The sequence below is a fragment of the Citrus sinensis genome, chromosome 6 (assembly GCF_022201045.2).
Source record: "Citrus sinensis cultivar Valencia sweet orange chromosome 6, DVS_A1.0, whole genome shotgun sequence".
NCBI lineage: Eukaryota > Viridiplantae > Streptophyta > Magnoliopsida > Sapindales > Rutaceae > Citrus > Citrus sinensis.
In genome coordinates, this window is record NC_068561.1 from 1,030,400 (window position 1) to 1,048,053 (window position 17,654).

At 33.7% G+C, this 17,654-nt stretch overlaps 3 protein-coding genes across 6 annotated transcripts; 1 reads left to right on the top strand and 2 right to left on the bottom strand.

Annotated features, from left to right (window-relative positions):
• Positions 1–1,986: 1,986 nt before the first annotated feature.
• Positions 1,987–5,178, bottom strand: LOC102629585 (pentatricopeptide repeat-containing protein At1g63330-like). 2 transcript variants are annotated; one of them, XM_025100231.2, is made up of 3 exons: positions 5,018–5,178; positions 2,573–4,694; positions 1,987–2,491 (listed from the first exon to the last, which is right to left on the bottom strand). In XM_025100231.2, exon 2 carries the CDS (start codon positions 4,632–4,634, stop codon positions 2,748–2,750), a length of 1,887 nt encoding a protein of 628 aa, XP_024955999.1. In that variant the 5' UTR covers positions 4,635–4,694; positions 5,018–5,178; the 3' UTR covers positions 1,987–2,491; positions 2,573–2,747. The 2 variants fall into 2 exon arrangements, with proteins under 2 accessions (XP_024955999.1, XP_015386429.1); XM_015530943.3 differs by having other exon boundaries at positions 2,573–5,094.
• Positions 5,179–6,407: 1,229 nt separating this feature from the next.
• Positions 6,408–7,705, bottom strand: LOC102613085 (xyloglucan endotransglucosylase/hydrolase 2-like). Its single transcript, XM_052443593.1, has one exon. It carries the CDS (start codon positions 7,436–7,438, stop codon positions 6,620–6,622), a length of 819 nt encoding a protein of 272 aa, XP_052299553.1. The 5' UTR covers positions 7,439–7,705; the 3' UTR covers positions 6,408–6,619.
• Positions 7,706–11,107: 3,402 nt separating this feature from the next.
• Positions 11,108–15,661, top strand: LOC102629864 (nuclear envelope-associated protein 2). Of its 3 annotated transcripts, none has more exons than XM_006480310.3 (6): positions 11,108–11,266; positions 11,801–12,157; positions 12,360–12,467; positions 14,106–14,567; positions 14,684–14,785; positions 15,252–15,661. In XM_006480310.3, the coding sequence occupies exons 2-6, from the start codon at positions 11,939–11,941 to the stop codon at positions 15,417–15,419; spliced, it is 1,059 nt and encodes a 352-aa protein (XP_006480373.1). In that variant the 5' UTR covers positions 11,108–11,266; positions 11,801–11,938; the 3' UTR covers positions 15,420–15,661. The 3 variants fall into 3 exon arrangements, with proteins under 3 accessions (XP_006480373.1, XP_006480371.1, XP_006480372.1); XM_006480308.3 differs by having other exon boundaries at positions 11,117–11,329; XM_006480309.4 differs by lacking the exon at positions 11,108–11,266 and adding an exon at positions 11,460–11,644.
• The last annotated feature ends 1,993 nt before the right edge of the window (positions 15,662–17,654 follow it).

The window sequence follows — 17,654 nt, forward strand, 5'->3', positions numbered from 1 at the left end:
GATCTATTTAATGGTAGCAACATTGCCAGATAAATGGATGTACTGGCAGTGGAGGCACTTTCCAATGCGAACAATAATAGTAAGACCTCCATGATTAGGTAGCGTTTCAAGGTTCACCCTTTTACAACCAAATTGGCAATCTCTAAATTGGAGAAAGGTGGCAATGTAATGTAACTCGTTGTGGTTTTGTGGTGTAGTTACGGTGGCAGTCATTTTTAGAAGGCGTGTGCAACTCTACATATCATCATTTTCTAAATTGAAACTATCATTGTGTAGGTCATCCAATTTTGAATGCCTTTTAAGCCTTTAGAAAAAGGCTCTCAAGTGAAGCTAACATGGCTGGTTACATAAAAGTATAGCCAAATCAAGACGGTCAGAGGCCGTAGCAGGACTACCATAGGAAAGCCTACATCATCCAATTTTGAGACTAATGGTACCATTTATGGCCCCCTTTGATCAATAATCTTATTACCAGCGATGGACTAGTTGTCGCCAACAATTATCTGTATTTTTTAATGTAATTTTTTTTTTGTAATTAATTAAAAAACAAGAGTGAGCCAAGCATTTTACAACCTCCAAAACAAGAGTAACAATCATTTCCACCACCTTATAGTTTTCAATCCTGACAGCAAATGAACTTATGGACACTCAACTTAGAAGTGATCAAGAAGACCAAAGGACAGTAAAAACGAAGTCACAACAACAGGACAAGCACTCAAGTACAAAAAGCAAATAAAAAACAAACAGGTGCAAAACAAGAAAAGGGTTTTAAGATCAAGGACGGATAAGTACAGAATGAGAAATGATTGCGATAACGGGGGAGCTACGCGACTGAGTGAGCAAAACTAGCAAAACTAAGTAACAGAACAAGAACAATGAACAGAAGAAACAGTAGCAAAGAGTTGTTGAGATTAAAAGATAAGAAAAATAAGTGAATGAATGCAAAGAGTTGATGGCTAAAGTATAGAGAACGTGATTTCGATTACCCAACCAACAATGTTTAAAAATGATTTGATGGTAAAATAAAATAATCAAGGCCAACTAATAATGCAATGACAGATCTGGTTTCGATCTTTGTAATGTAATTGTCTTATTGTGTATTAGTACGAGGTGAAGTGGTAAGCGACTCTTTTGTCTGAGTCAATCAAATATATTAAGACCACCTTGTATTTACCAACTTGCATTTCCTTCGCGTCTTTCACCATGCAACCAATTTTTAGTTCGTGTGGAGCTAAACAAATTTTGTCTGACTCCAAATATAAGGAAATTTTTTTTCCCGCTCCTGTAAGGGCCTCGCTGAAGGGTTTTCACTTTTCAAGTATCTTTATTTGATTAACAACCTAAGTTCAAATTTCGGGGATGTAGGATTTCAAATACTAAGGAGTTAGGGAAATAAAAAAACCATTTGGAAAAGAAGGGAACTGTTTTTAACTGAGTATGTGCAGCTAATGAACAAGAGACTTATTTTCTGGCAAAATAAATTAACAATGAAACCTTAATGTGTAAAACTCTTTCTTCCCTTTTAATAATAAAGAGATAATCTCTAGTGAACAAAGCTCGAGTCTCCAGTTATCCCGTGTATTATATTTGAGCCCACTGTAGCCTATGGTGGTGTGTTATTAACCTTTTGGCTCTTTTAATGCACATTGCTAATTTCAAAAAATAAAAATAAAAATAAAAGTACATAACAATAATGCTGAATTGATTAATGACAAATCTTGGATATATGAGGTGAAATGAACTGACTCATTAGCCTCTGTATCGTTAACAGACACAAATATTAGCTACTTGCGCCAGCGTGAACGATTAAATATTCCGAAAGATTCTTGCAAATGGTTATTTTCTCAGGCCAATGTAATGACAGATCTGGTTTTGATCTTTGTTAATTCAAGACTTAAAGTCCCATGACCAGTACGAGGTGCCTGACTCCTTTTCTGAGTCAGACAAATTACTAAAGCAGAACCTAGACAAATTACGCGGGAGAAATTTAAATATTTAGAAAGATTTGGCTAAAGTGAATGTGCAGAGTAATATAAAAGCTGGTAAAATTAGGAATGGCAATGGGACCATTCGGTTCGGAATTGGCAAATCCCACTTCAGTCCTGATCATGTTAAAGGGGCACGTTGCCGTCCCCAATCTCGTACCATTTTTCTAACGGGGATAAAAATGTTTCCCAAATCCTGACCGATCAAAAATTGATCCCGTTTTAAAAGCCAAATTGTCCTCAATTTTTTGAGGAAATTCTAATACAACAAGCCAGATTGTGTATACCTACTATGGCGCAGGCAGTGGCTTGGCTTTGAGCAGCAGCGTGGTAGCATGAGGGTGGTGGCCGCACGAGTTCATGGGCAGGTTGTGCGGGACTAATATCACATGAAAAGGGGTGGATAATTATCGCCGATTGCTCAATTACTCATGCTAAGGCCTGCTGGCACTTGGGGGACGTCAGTGTAGTTAGAAAGGTTCAAACCACAAAACCTCTTGTACCACCTAGAAGGTTTTACCCAATGAGCCATCTAGCATCCACAAAAAAGTTACAGATTATAACATGAAAGAAATGAATTTACTAACCAGGCCTATAGACAATGAAATGTCAGAGACTGATCTCTCATAAAATTAGGCCGAGAAGAGCTCTGATCCCCTCATTAGGAGTGAGGCTAAACTGCTACACTTGGGGCAGGGAACTTTCTGCCAGAGAATTTACGCAGTTCACTAACTGAAGTTTGTAGTCAACAATGGTAACTTGTCATGTATTTCCCAATCCCTCAGCAAGTATGTCACTAACACTGTCTGGGAAGGAAGAACTGTCAAAAGCAAATCTTCGACTATCTATTTCTTCTCCAACTGAAGACCCAACCAATAAGCCGTGAGTTGTTGCATCTGGTACCCAACCTTTTCCCAACATCAGGTCCAATAAATAAGAAGCCTGACTTGTCAGACCCTCTTTCCAGAGGCCATTGATCAGTATGTTGTACATTGATGAATCCAAAACTTCAGAGTCAGATACAAGCTTATTAATCCCAGATGAAACCAGGTGTAACTGAGAGCCGTCAGCCAAGCCATGCAGCAAACTAAGCATGGTTTCTCGGTCAGGCACCAAACCTGCTTTTACCATCACGTTGAAAAACAAAGCACAATCCTTCAATTTGTTTTGTTCACTCATGCTTTGTATGAGGATGCAATATGCTTCCACATCAAGAGCACAACCCTCCACCAGCATTTGTGCAAGCACTACCAAAAGATCTTTAGCTCTTTGTAATTTAACCAATCCAAGCATGATCTTGGTGTAAGTTGAAGTAGTATAAGAAGTACCAGAACTGTAAGCCAAAGACCGTAGCCTGATTGCTTTATCAACTTTTCTCATGACACATAAACCATATATCAGGATATTGAATGAGGAAGAAGAAAGGGAGCATCCATTCTTAGACATGCAGCAAAATACTTCAACAGCCTCCGTAATCTTTTCTACCTGGCAAAGGCCTTCCACCAGCTTTGAGTAAGATATAGAATCCAAAACCAAAGACTGGGCGGAAACTTGACGAAACACCCGTAGAGCATCCTCATAATTGCATAATTTACATTTTCCTAGAACAAAAGCCGAGTACGTGGCACAGTCAGGAACAACTGAAGACACAACCATTCTACCAAGTAGTTCATATGCTTTCCTGATCTCCTCATTCTCACAAAGCCATCTGATTGGAATATTCCAAGAATCACAATCAGCTATTTTTCTGTCGGCCATTTTCTCCAGAATACATTTAGCCAGGAAAAATTTACCAGCATTGCAGCAACATTCAAGCAAAGCATTGTGTGGAGAAGTAACATAACCACATTTGTCTTCCAGGAAATTCACAGACTCATCAAATTTTCCTACTTCACAGAGCCCTCTTACTATATCCACAAACACATCATCAGTCGGAGTTAAACCAATTACAATCATATCTTCAAGAATATCATTTGCATCATCTAATCTAAGGTTTTCACATAAGCAATTAATCAGCTCCTCATAAGTCAACTCATCCGGCATGAGATCCAAAGCTCTCATCATTTTAAACAATCGGATTGCCTCCTCTAGTTTATTTTCTCTACATAACATAGGAATTATACAGGTATAGAAACTCAACTCCAGCTGAATCCCAAGATCAAACATCTCGCCCAAAATTGAAACTGAATCATCCACTCGGCTGTTAGCAATAAGACCTTTAATTACTATCTCAAAAGTTCTACTGTTCGGACAACACCCTTTCTTATGCATTCTCCGAAACTGATCCAAAGCAGACTCAATTCTATTAGTTTCAAACAAAACTTCCAACAAATAGTTCAAAGTATCAACATTCGGCACAATTCCTGCTTTCACCATCTCCTTATAGACAAACACAAAATCCGCAAAACCTCTCTTCTCTTCCACAATAGCACCCAACACGACATTAAAAACATCAACCGAAAGCTTAAAACCACCCGAATTCATATTCACAAGAACCCTCATTGCTCCATTTACCCTATAATGATTAACAAATGAAAAAACTAATGAAATAAGAGCTTCTCTCACATTTGGATACCTTTCTTTTACCATATTTTGACAAAGCCCCTCCATTTCTTCAACATTTCCAGCCAAACCCAGCTTCAAAATCATCTTACAATACGTATCAGCAGTGTGTTGAAACCTTTTCTGGATTGATACCCATTTGAAAATCTTAAAAGCAGAGCTTAAATCATTAGTGTTATCCAAAACCCGGATTAATTGATCCGGGGAAAGGTTATGTCTTAAAGACTGAATCTTTGCTTTATAATCAGTGGTTTGGTGTGACTTTATCATATCAGTTTCAGAGCTAAGTGGGATCGTATTGGCACATGAAAGTGAAGAAATGCATGAAGTTAAATTCACCCACTTGATGATTTTGTTTGAAATCGTTAAAGATGAAAGCTTTATGGCCATTGAATGAATTCATGAATAATTAAGAGAACTTTACATGACACAAAAACAGTAAAAAGGACGATAATTTATTAATCACTGACCTGAAAATTCAGTAGATAGCTGAAAGTGTAATGAAGCAAATTCTCCGTGTGAAATTTGTTGCCGAACTGAATTGCCGTTTTATTTTGTTGCTGGTGCGTTTTTTTGGGTATCGGGGCTGGGCTTCTGCCTATAGCTCAGTCAAACTAGGCCGATCCGGCCTCGGCCAGGCCCAACCTCAGGCAATTTCTTTGGGAAATACTATTTTCATCAAATGGAATTTCCTTTATGCGAATACTCCCCCCCCCCCCCCCCCCCCCCCCACCAGCAGTTAGTTGTAGGGCTGGTAAAATTTGACATGCTGTATTATCCCGACATAAATAAGACACAAATAAATGAGTTTAGGTGATTAAATGTGGTATAATTACTAAACAGGCCATATTCATGTTATCTCGATTAATAATCTAGTTGAGTTAGGGTTTAGAGTCTCTAATACGATAACATGTTCATGACATGATTATTCTATTAAAGTCTCTACTACGATATGTGTCACATATTTTGAAAATCTTCTTTTTATTTAATACAAGTAGATTAGAGTTTCCAAAATTTTTAGAAGATCTAATCAAAACATGTTGAGAACTAATGTGGTTTTTTTATTAAAAATAAATCAATTGTGTTAAATAAGTGACTTTAATTTGTGAATTTTAATCTGCACGGTAACTAAGCTTAATGTTACAGTATGATTCAACGGACATGAATCTCATAGAATATTGATAATACCATGGTGAAGTATTAGGTGCAATTCTTTTGAATGGAGGTTCGTACTTATAAGAACATTTTATACGTGGAACTATCATAATGTTTATGTTTTGGGTTATGAAAAGGCAGATGTGAATGAAATGATTTTGATTATATGTATTTGAAAGGATCATGTAATCAAATTTTTGTGGATGTCAATTGATTTTAGGGTGATGATCAGGGTCGGTTTCGGTCGAATTCTCCTCACGTAGGTGAAAAGAAGATTTATCTTCCATTTTTTTATTTCTCGTTATGCTTGTGAAAAAGAAAAAAGAAAACGTATTTAAATATAAAGGATTGAGAATTAATGAGTTTGAAAAGATAGTATCACCTCAAAAATGAATTATATTCAAGGAGATTTGGAGGCTTAATCCACAATTTTATATTTTGGTTTTTTTTTTTTTTCAATTAGAAACACAGGATCAATAAAGTCGTGAAAGCATTTTCAAGATGTTAGTTTTGAACCATATACGGAGAGAATTTAACAATTAAATGAGCAACGAAAACGAAATGTGCTTGAGATAAATTTTTAAAAAAAAAAGTCAATAACAATAATAAACAACAACAATTTTAGCAGGAGAATCACATTCCATAAATTAATTATGACATAATAATAAGAAATGTAACATTGTGAAATCACAAGGGGGCCTTGGACAACATTAATTATTGCTCATTCGCCCAGCCATAGATGCCCTTCCCCCCATAGTGAAGTACTACATTTCAAAGAATTATAAATTAAATCAAAAACTAAAAAAAAAACATTTATTAAAACCTAATTAATCTGCATCCTTAGAGATGTGATTAGATTAGGTGTAGATAGATGCCCTCAATTGCATTGGCGCTCTTGGCTTCCTTGATCCCAAAAATCAATATATTGGCACGTCACATTCCCGCACGAGCTCTTTTTCATAAGCATCGCAATAGTTGTAAATCATGTGCTCTGTTTCAACCATTTCAATGTAGTCCTTATCCTCCTGTGTAAGAGGATGATCCTCCCCTTGCTCGTACTCAGTTATATTGAGATTCCTGTAGTGGGCTACGTAAGGTGCATATTGCCAGTTAATCTTGACGGAGCCACCCTTCGTTGCCCAGTCATCGCCATTCCAAATGCTGGCATATACCCTCATTGGTTGCTTTGTTGGATATGGGAGGTTTAGGTCCTTCTCGTGGTTGTTGTGCACTCTTATGGCCTTGTCATCGACCATGAACACAATCCGCTTAGGAGTCCACACGACCGAGTAAAGGTGATACTCTTCCGAGGGATCGTACCAAAGGTTGTAGGTTTTCTCCTTCCGGCCTTCGCCTTGGGAGTAAATGTTGGTGTGGAGTGTGATTGGTTCTCCGGTAACATTTCCCAAGAACTCAAAATCTATCTCGTCGTGTTTTGTCCCGAGAGACGATAAGTAAAATGTTGTCACAACACCGGCGGAATAGCCTGGGCTTAACTTTAGCTCCACGTCGAATCTCGAGAATAGGTACTCTTCCTTGGTTTGGAAGCCTGAGCCTGAGTCTTTGTCGAGGGAAAGGGATAGGGATGCGCCATCCTCGGAGACTTTAACGTGTTCTTTTCCCCATTCATCAATGTCGACGTCTTTCACTAAATCAGTAGCAATTGAGACTGCCACCAAACAATTACAAATGAACAATAATGCAGCGGCAACCCTAAGAGAAGACGACAACGACATTTTTTTTTTTGTTTATTTATTTGTTTATTGATTGATTGATATTTTTTTGAGCAACGATGCTATGTATTTATAGGACACTTCCACCTCACATTTTTACAACTATTGCGGGAATTTGTTTTGATACTTTGGCTTGCAACCAATCCTGAAAATAAGGTTATTAAAAATAGCTTTGAGTTGGAATAATTTCAATTTATTTTTAATTGAATTTTGTTCAGAAAACTAGATTTACTATTTTTAATTTTAAGGTTATTTTGATAGTTTGACTAGTTATTTGCCCCATTTTCTTGAAAATGGTATATCGTGAGGTGAGATTTATTATGAGTTTCGTGACTATGTGAATAATAAAATTAATTGAAGTTTCATATCACTTAGATTAATTATGACAGTTTATGAATTTGGTTTTGTAATCCATTCAGAATTATGAGTTGTGCTATTGGCACTCAGTTTCGTATCTTATAATTATAAATCTCATCTCCAAGGACACCACTAAAATATGCCATCAATAAATTCTAATAAACCCCATTTTAGTTGAAAAAAAAAAAACCCTCATCACTTTAAGTTACCAGTTAGCCATTAATGATTAATTTCAGAGTGTAAGGGCTTGTTTACTAACCGTCTGAATTCTAAAATTTTATTAATATTAGATATTTTCTAAAAAAAATTTTGTAACGTAAGTCTAATTTTTAGACATTTAATATTAACAAAAAAATAAACTTTTTTGACTTTATTTAAATGATAAAACCTAATTATAAAATTAACTTTTCAATTTTCATAAGTAAATATTTTATTCCAAAACTATCTCTATTAAATATATTTGTTTTCTAAATTATAAAATCTAATTTTTTTATTTATAAGGATATAAATGTCAAATAACTATGTTTAAAATGCTTTTTATTTATAAAAATAAAAACATATATCACTTATATTTAGATATTAAACAATGAAAACAAACATGTCATTCAGACATTTGTATTCAAAATCATTCAGACTTAAGAAAAATTTAGATCCATTCAAATTTCATATAAAAAAAAAATCCTATCTAAAACGCTTGTAGAACCATCACAATAATATTTATATTTGACATTTTTCTATGAATTGTAGATATTAATCCAATTTTTTTTTTTCAAAACCAGATTCCAGCTAACATTAAGAAAAATGATGAAATTATTCTTTTTCTGGGATGGATCCTCGTGGTTCTATGATTTTTTTCACTATGATTCCAAGAAATTAATATATATTTGTCAAATAAAAAAAACAAACAAACAAAAATTTTAAGCTGTACAAGTAAATAAACAAGGGCTTAAAATGCAATAGGCTGTAAGAGAGGACGAGAGAGAAGATCATTTGTCGTTTGGTAATTCCGATGAAATAATTGTAATTTAGAATAAATAATTTAGGGGGTTAATTAAGATTGCAAATGCCAAATGGGGTGCCAGTAGGTAGTAGCTCTACTCTAGAATTCAACCATTACTTCGACCGTAAAAGCCCAACCAAAGCAATAGGGGGACTCCCTAGACTTAAAATCCGACTTAAATTAATAACTTAAACTTCATTTGTTCGATCTATTGAATTAAATGGTGTGAATTTTCAAGTTAAAAGTTAGCTCTTATGTCTTCATCCTCTAACTTACAAAATTTTAATCAGGTGGGTTTCAATTAGTGTTCTTTGTTTGGATATCTGAGTTTAAATTTTAAAGAAGATAGAGAAACACATTAATGTACTCTTTATTATCCACCTTCCACATTTTCAAAAAGAATAAAACAATAATTCCTCATCCATATGTCATTGAATTAGATTATCAATAAATGAAAAATTAAAATTTAAAGTTAAATGAACTTAACCCATTACGTAAGGTTGTGATTCCCTTAATATTCAATTCAGTGGCATGAATTTACCAGCTTATCCTTCTCGTCATTTTTCCATGTAATTTTGTCATAGTAATTAGCAAAAAGGCATGAGTAAGGGATGGTAAAATCTGGATCCAAATCCGAATTGATATTCTTGCATCCGGATGCGGGTAAAATCCGCACGGATTGCGGGCAGACATTTCGGATCCGCAAAAATTAAAATTCAACAGTTTACCTAATAATATTAAATAAAATCCAATCATAATTCTACAATCAACAATTTAATACCAAGAATAACATACAACACCATAAAGTCACAAATAAAAATACAACAATACAAATCAAACATCAAGAATAACATAAATTCAAGTCTAGCATCACCACAAATTCACAAATAAAATTATAAAAAGACCACAAATCCACATAAAATAATGTGGATCCCAATATATTTCTTAATTTAATTTAATTTAACTTCTATATTTTTTAATTAATCCAATTATGTTTTTTCATTTAACTTATATAACTTTTATTTAATTTTAACTTAATAAATAATTTAATTACAAAATAAAGTAGATCCCAATAATTTCTTAATTTAATTTAACTTCTATATTTTTTAATTAATCCTATTATGTTTTTTTATTTAACTTATATATTTTCATTTAATTTTAATGTAATAAATAATTAAATTAAAAAATAATGCGAATCCTAATATATTTTTTAATTTAATTTAACTTCTATATTTTTTTCATTTTACTTATATATTTTTTCATTTAATTTTAATTTAATAAATAATTTAATTAAAAAATAATACAAATCCAAATATCCAATTTTCTAGATGCATTTACATTCAGATTTGCACGAATCCTTATTTTTTAAGATCCATATCTTCCGGATCCGGATAGTTTTGCCATCCCCAGACATGACTCCTCCTTCTTTTTTAAAAAAATTAATTAAAATGTACAATATACAGACGTAGGTCTATTGTACTTTCAAAATATAACGATTATTTCCATAAATGTTTTTTTTAAACATTGTTATTCCAATCAAAAGTCTACAAATATTTGTAATTCTCGAACTTGAACCTTAAAATTGAGGGTGCAAATCTGTCGTTGATGGGCTACATTGTCTTCTCAACCTTATGTTTTGTAAATTGACTTGAAAAAGAAATTCATAAGCTACAGGTTTGATGTAATTAATGGCTCAAATAAAGGTCTTGTTTGAGAATAGTCGTCGAAACACATTAATCAAAATAAAATATTAAAATACATAAAAAAAATTTTAAAAAAAATGAAGATAATTTCTTATAAATTATGAGTGTTATGATAACTACTAAATAAGAAAAAGGTTAATGACTCACAATTTAAGTGCATAAATTTATTATTTAGATAGAAACTGATAAAAGTTAACAACTAATCATCACATCACTCTCTACAATAAACCATGTCAATTAGAATACGACCTTCATATCCAAAATTCATAATCCTATCATTATTTTTTTTCATTTTATCAAAAGAACTCTTACGTGGCAGAAACTCATTTGCCTCCTCCAAAATTTTGAATTGCCGCGCTCAAACTCGAAGTCAAACGATGGACGAATCTAATTTTACCAAAACCAAAGGTTCGGATTCTGTCATTTTCTAAGCCCGAGGTTTGGACCGAGCTTCGGGTTCCCCACTGACGCATAAACATTGAACTCCCGAACCTAACACTTTCTCTCTCCTCTGTCTGTCTCTCAAACGCAACAACTCATCCCATATAAGACAAAAAACAATGGTCTCAAAATTCCCAAAAAATCCCTAAAAAATTCCACCAGTGCTTACTTCTTACCATTTTCGTTCAAAATTTTTCCTTTTCATGGCCCTCTGATTCCATCAGCCCATCAGATTACAGCCGTCAGATCACTTTGCCTGCTCATTGCCAAGGTGGCGATGTTACAGTCATTTTTGGTCACATGCAACTGCAGGCAGCTGGTCAAGTAATGGTTTGGTTTTCTTGCTGTTGAATGATTTTGATTCGAGCTTATTTTCTCGAGAAAATTAAAGAGGTAAGTGGGTTTGCTTCAAACAACTCAAATTACTTCAAAAGTTTGAATTTTTTTTTTAGTTCTGTTGATCTTCTCATTCTTTTTTTTTTTTTTTTTTATTCTCTCTCCATGAGGAGTCTTCACATATATTTATTAGCTGAAATGGACAGACCCTTTACGTGTTGTTTTAATTCTCTCTCTCTTCATAATAATCTAGTTTGGTCCAGTATGGTCTATTTTCTGCCATAAAAAATATTTTTTTGTTTTTATTTTTTGAAATAATTTTATTTATTTTACACGAACCAGATTTTCCCAAACAAATGATTGATTATATGTGTAAGTTATGTTAATTTGACGTAGTTTTTGAACTTTCAAGTTGAAATTTTGCATCCCCTTTTAGTATTTTTAAAGTTATTATTATTTTTTTTATTTTTTGGGGTTTATTGGGAGATGGTTTAAATTTAATGCACAACTACCCTTCTTCACATGCAGATATGGAGAAGATAATAGCTTTCTCTCTAAGGGCTGTGAATCACTGATCACTCGATTTCAAGGCTTTGATTCAGTGTGTGGACACTTGGTCTTTAGATCTTTCAACGGCTACCGTTGGATCAAAAGTTTTGATTTTTTATGTCAGCTTCTGGCCATAGATCATCCATGTCAACATCTTCCTCCTCCTCATCATCTTCAGTTCCTGCTAGAGAGATTGATCCTTTGTTGAAGGATTTGAACGAGAAGAAGCAAAGTTTTAGAAAAAATGTTGTGTCTTTAGCAGCAGAGTTAAAGGAAGTAAGGACCCGTTTGGCTTCGCAAGAACAGTGTTTTGTTAAAGAAACCCTAACAAGACAGGTACTTGAATCTTGATTTTGAGTTTTGTTTTTGTGTAGTTTTGATGATTAATTCGTATGTTGTTTTTTATTTTTTTTTGGTTCAAATCTTGGCTTCAATCATTTTGTCTTTTGGGAAGCTGAAAGCCTTTCTGTGCGTGGGGTCATGTGGTGGGTTTGTTTGTTAATATTATTATATTGAGTTTGGTTTTTGCTTTTCACAGGAAGCAGAGATGAAGGCAAAGAACATGGAGGATGAGATTTGCAAATTGCAGAAGACATTAGAGGAGAGAAATGGTCGGCTACAGGCTTCAGCTTGTACAGCTGAGAAGGTGATTAATTTTTTAAAAAAAATTTTTTTCTTGTTTTAGCTGCTATCTGATGTTTTGCTTTTGATTTATGATTTCAATGAAATTAGGGCACATGATTTACTTAAAACAAGTTTATTTTCTTGATCTTGGATTATGGTAGGTTTTTTTTTTTTTTTGGATTGCTGCTTGAAGCTATGGTATAATCCATGAATCTTGTCCTCATCTTTTTAAGATGCCTTTTGGAATTTTCTTTTGTTATTTTGGATGGGGAGCCCAGTGAGGGAAAGGTGACCATGTGTTTCTGATATTATGTTATTGTCTTACCTTTATTTGTGCCTTGACTGATTCCATAAATTTGTCTTTTTAGCTTGGAGATTAAGTTCATAAATTGAGCCAGTTTTAGGCATAAAATAGCTTCTATTTTCCTAGATTGAATTTATATGGTAGATGCACAATTTTCCTGGTCTTATGATTGGGTATCTTTTTCTTTATTCTTTCTCTTCTGTTTCTCATGCTTCGTGTAATGCATTGATACCATTTCCTTCAAGATGGTACATAATGAATGGAGCGTGATAAAGATGGTAGGGAGTTCTGCCTGCTATTTTAATTTCCCATACTTAGGCTGTCATTTTCATAACCTTCATGGCCACTCATTAGCTCGTTTAATGCTGCATCCACTACAAATTGTGGTTTTCAGTGAGATTATAAATTATTTTATACAAGTGATAAGATTCCCTCATTTCTCTTGCTTGGCAACTTTAGTCTGGTTACTAGCATGAACTCTTGTAATCATAAATTATTAGAACATCCAAAAATTCTAGTCAATTTCTTATTGATGATAAAAAAAAAAAAAGATTAGTTAAACTTTACTTTTGTGTCTTGTCCGAGAGTGTGTGTGTGTATTGGAGGTCATAATCAGTACCAGAACAACCTCTCACATCTTTAACAAACTGTTATACTTACAGAATCCGAAGTAGGTTGTATTTTTATCATAGCACATTAAATAAGCAATATCAAATTTTATTTGAATAAATCTGTATCTTGCACACGTGGGTAAAAAGCAACCTGATTAGACATACAAAAGGAGCTTTAGCTTCTTGTTCACCTTTTAGGTATCAATTATTAGAAGTTTATTACATATTTATTTTTTTGTTTTTGGTGGAAATCATAGATCCATAATTGCAATAGCTAATACTTCTCAATTTTCCATGGGATTTGAACAAGTTATCCATATGCTCATATTATGTTGCCAATGCTCTGATGATTTAATTGCATCTTGGGACATTGACTCACTCTATGGATTTGTAAGGTTTAAGTTATAATTAGCTATTAGTCTCTTAAACATTCCCATCTCCACTCAACCCATCCCACCAAAAATAAAAGAAACAAAGACCCAAAAAAAAAAGATCATAATTAACTTAACTAGGCTGTATTTAGTAGAATCAGGGGGGAAAAGATTGCCAATTGTTTTTGTTAATATGGTTATGTGGTATAATTGAGGATATCCAAGGGCCATATTCCTTGTGTCACTACTTGATTTGTTTTTGGTTTGCAGTATGATCATTTTTTATTGCGCATTTTTCATATATGTTAGTTATTTCAAACTGTACTATTGTGCTGTACCTTTGGTGAGTCTGATCTTAATTTTTGGGGAAGCAGTACCTGATGCAGCTGGATGGACTTAGATCACAGCTTGCTGCCACTAAAGCAACTGCAGATGCAAGTGCTGCATCAGCTCAATCAGCACAGCTTCAGTGCTTAGCATTGGTGAAAGAATTAGATGAGAAGAATAGTTCATTAAAGGAGCACGAGGATCGTGTAACTAGATTAGGACAGCAGTTAGATAATTTGCAAAAGGATCTTCAAGCAAGAGAATCTTCCCAGAAGCAATTGAAAGATGAAGTTTTCAGAATCGAGCAAGATATCATGCAAACCATTGCCAAAGCTGGAGTAAACAAGGATTGTGAACTGAGGAAATTGTTGGATGAGGTTTCTCCAAAGAATTTCGAGAGAATTAATAAACTTCTGGTTGTTAAGGATGAAGAAATACACAAGCTGAAAGATGAAATAAAGATTATGTCTGCCCACTGGAAGCTAAAAACTAAAGAATTGGAATCACAGGTACTTCATGTTCTGTTAATTATTGCCTTTTTGAGAATGGTATCATTTCATTATTTCATTTTTGTCACTATCTGTGACTCATCCAATTATAATCTTACAATTGTTTTCTGTAACAGTTAGAGAAGCAACGGCGAGCAGATCAGGAACTAAAGAAGAGGGTGTTGAAGTTGGAATTCTGCCTCCAGGAAGCACGTGCTCAAACAAGAAAGCTTCAAAGGGTAATGTTAATATCTTTAAATATTTCATATCACAGTGGGATGATTCCATAGTTTGCAGTGAATAAGATTTCTTTTAGTGCAGTTTATTCAAAAATTATTGCTTTTCCTAAAGCTGGATGGACCACATTTATAAATAATATAGTAAGTGGTCCATTTCATTTCACTGAACTGTGCATGCACGCATCAACTGATTAGTGGTCCACCCACTAATACCTTGTGGTGGCCCCTAGACTTGGTGCAAGTTCCCATGGTCTTATTCTACAAACTCCTTTCTTTTCCTAATAGGCAAGAACACGTAGTATCTCATCAGCCCGAGTAACTTGCTTGAGCTTGGAAGAAGATTTCCACTCATCCATTTTCGGGACCTTACACCAATTTCGTCATTCCACCGTTCTTACTGTTACCAAATTCAACATTTATTACATGTTTCTGTTATGTTTAATTGATGTTATATGTCACACAACAGATGGGAGAACGAAGGGACAAAGCTATTAAAGAACTCAGAGATCAATTAGCCGCAAAGCAACAAGACGCACATGTGGGTACCGAAAAACAGAATTTCTGGGAGACCTCAGGTTTCAAGATTGTAGTTTCCATGTCAATGCTGATCTTGGTGGTATTCTCCAAGCGTTGAAGCATCATTATGTTATATAGTTACCCCTGTGAATAAGGAATGTAGTAACTTAAATGTGGAGAGGTTAGAGAAAAGCTGTAGGGCCATTTTGCTTGTAGAAAATGCTATAGCTGTAGTGTATCTGTTTTTGTGCTTTTTGACAATGGAGAATATATTTTTCTTAATTCTCTTACATTTAGAACGACGCTGCAACAGCTTATATATGATATGCTTGTTTATGCCTCATGCCTTTGAGGCTACTATATTTTAGAAAAGATCTGGGATCTATCAGATTAAGACTTTATCTGAAAATTGGGGAAAAAAATATCTTCAATAATTTGGGAACCTTTTTTTCTTTTAAAAAAAAAAAAACTTCACCTAAATCCGTGTTTTCTCTACTTCACAGTTCACAATTTACACACATTAAAAAATTAGGCACACTGTACAGTCAAGACCGAAGCACAATCAATTTTATGAAAAAAAAAAAAAATGTGCAAGCTTTGTGAAAGATATCCTAGCCCTTGATCTTGATCTTTGTTTTGAGAGACTATTCTTTTTTGTTTACTATCACAGCCATCATTATTCATATTCTATCAAAATTATCCAAGCATCCAAAACAAACTTACCAACCTGCTATATAATAAGAAGAAATTCTCAGGTTTATTTACTGACAGATGGCCGACAACCTAGGAATATTCTAGAGTCTACAGATACCCTTGATATATTATCCAAGGAATTTTCTAGAAAGCTACAAATTACAAAATTGCTTCATCTTTGGCGGATGATGACATGCTTATTCATGTTTCATAATTTCTAGAATGAGTACTAAACCTCCAGGGAAAATGTCTTGAATGCACTCTCGAAGTTAGAACTTCTTTTAGGAGAAAATACCGGTCAATAATAACCGAATAAAAACATTAGAAGAGGCTGGCAATTTCTACAGGAGAATCTTTAAATAAAATTTACCCTTCTGGAAAAGGAAAAGTCACCTTGGGTAAATTATGAGCCACCACGTTACATGATCTAGGTGCATGTTTAAGGATCATGTAAGCTCTATTAACCATAAGTCCCTTGATCTCGTATGCTAGCCAATCAATCTCTTTCTTGCTAGACAAACTCTCATCAATTGGACTAACAACATTTACTGAATCGAGTTTCATAATTAAGACAGTTAGACCCAAGTCAATTGCTAGCTCAACCCCTTTAAAATTGTATCAGTTTCTACGTAAACATAGAGTATTCTTGAAGAATTTTGACATAAAAAATATGAAAAAAAATATGAAGTTTGTGGATTTCAAGCCTATAATATTATGGTATGTACAATGTAAGAGAGATTGTAACATCTTTCAAGTCTGTTTGGTTTGATATTCTGGACGAAAACGGTTTGCCGTTTATTGAGAAAACGGCTAACCGTTTAAGTCCATACCGTTTATGAGAAAACGGCTCACCGTTTATGAGAAAACGGCTAACCGTTTATTTCCAGAAAGTTGTCAATTGGAAAACGGTTAGCAAGATTGAAAAGATTTCAATTGTAAATCGATGCATTTTCAAACCAAAAGAGTTTTTTCGAAGAAGTACCATTTCTAATGGTTGTATTCTTTCAAATAAACTCCTTATTCATAAAAAGAAAGATATACAATAAGATCAAAGATCAGATTTTGAAGGTTTTCATATATGTTCTGGAAATACAATCTTATTTGCTAGAGATTGTATTCAGGATTTGATATATCTTGGGGGTAATTTGCCATTAATACTCTATAGCAAACCAAGATTGGAGAGGGCAAATAAAACCTTAAAGGAAAGTGTGCAAACACGTCTCAAATCCTAAGAAATATTCTTTGTTCTTTGCCTCCATATTCTTATAATTCACTAACATACAATAGCATATTTATATGCCCAAACTTTATTATCTTGTTATTTTACTATAATCATAATTAATTAATTATAAATTTAATTGTAATTAATAGTTGTAGTTGTAATTGAAATTGTTATTATAATTATTATTAAAAATGAGTAACCAATAACCAATCTATTGGATGATAAATAGGTAATTTTAATAATTACAAATTTTATCATATAATAGATGAGTAACTAATAGTAGTTGGGTCTCAAATTCATATTCAAATGTCGTAATCACTACTATTTTTGTGTGTTCATATATATATTTTACAATTACTTGATTACTAACAATTTCTTACTTTTATTAAAGACATTTGTAATTCAGTTTCTAGATGACGAGTCATTTATCAAGCAAGA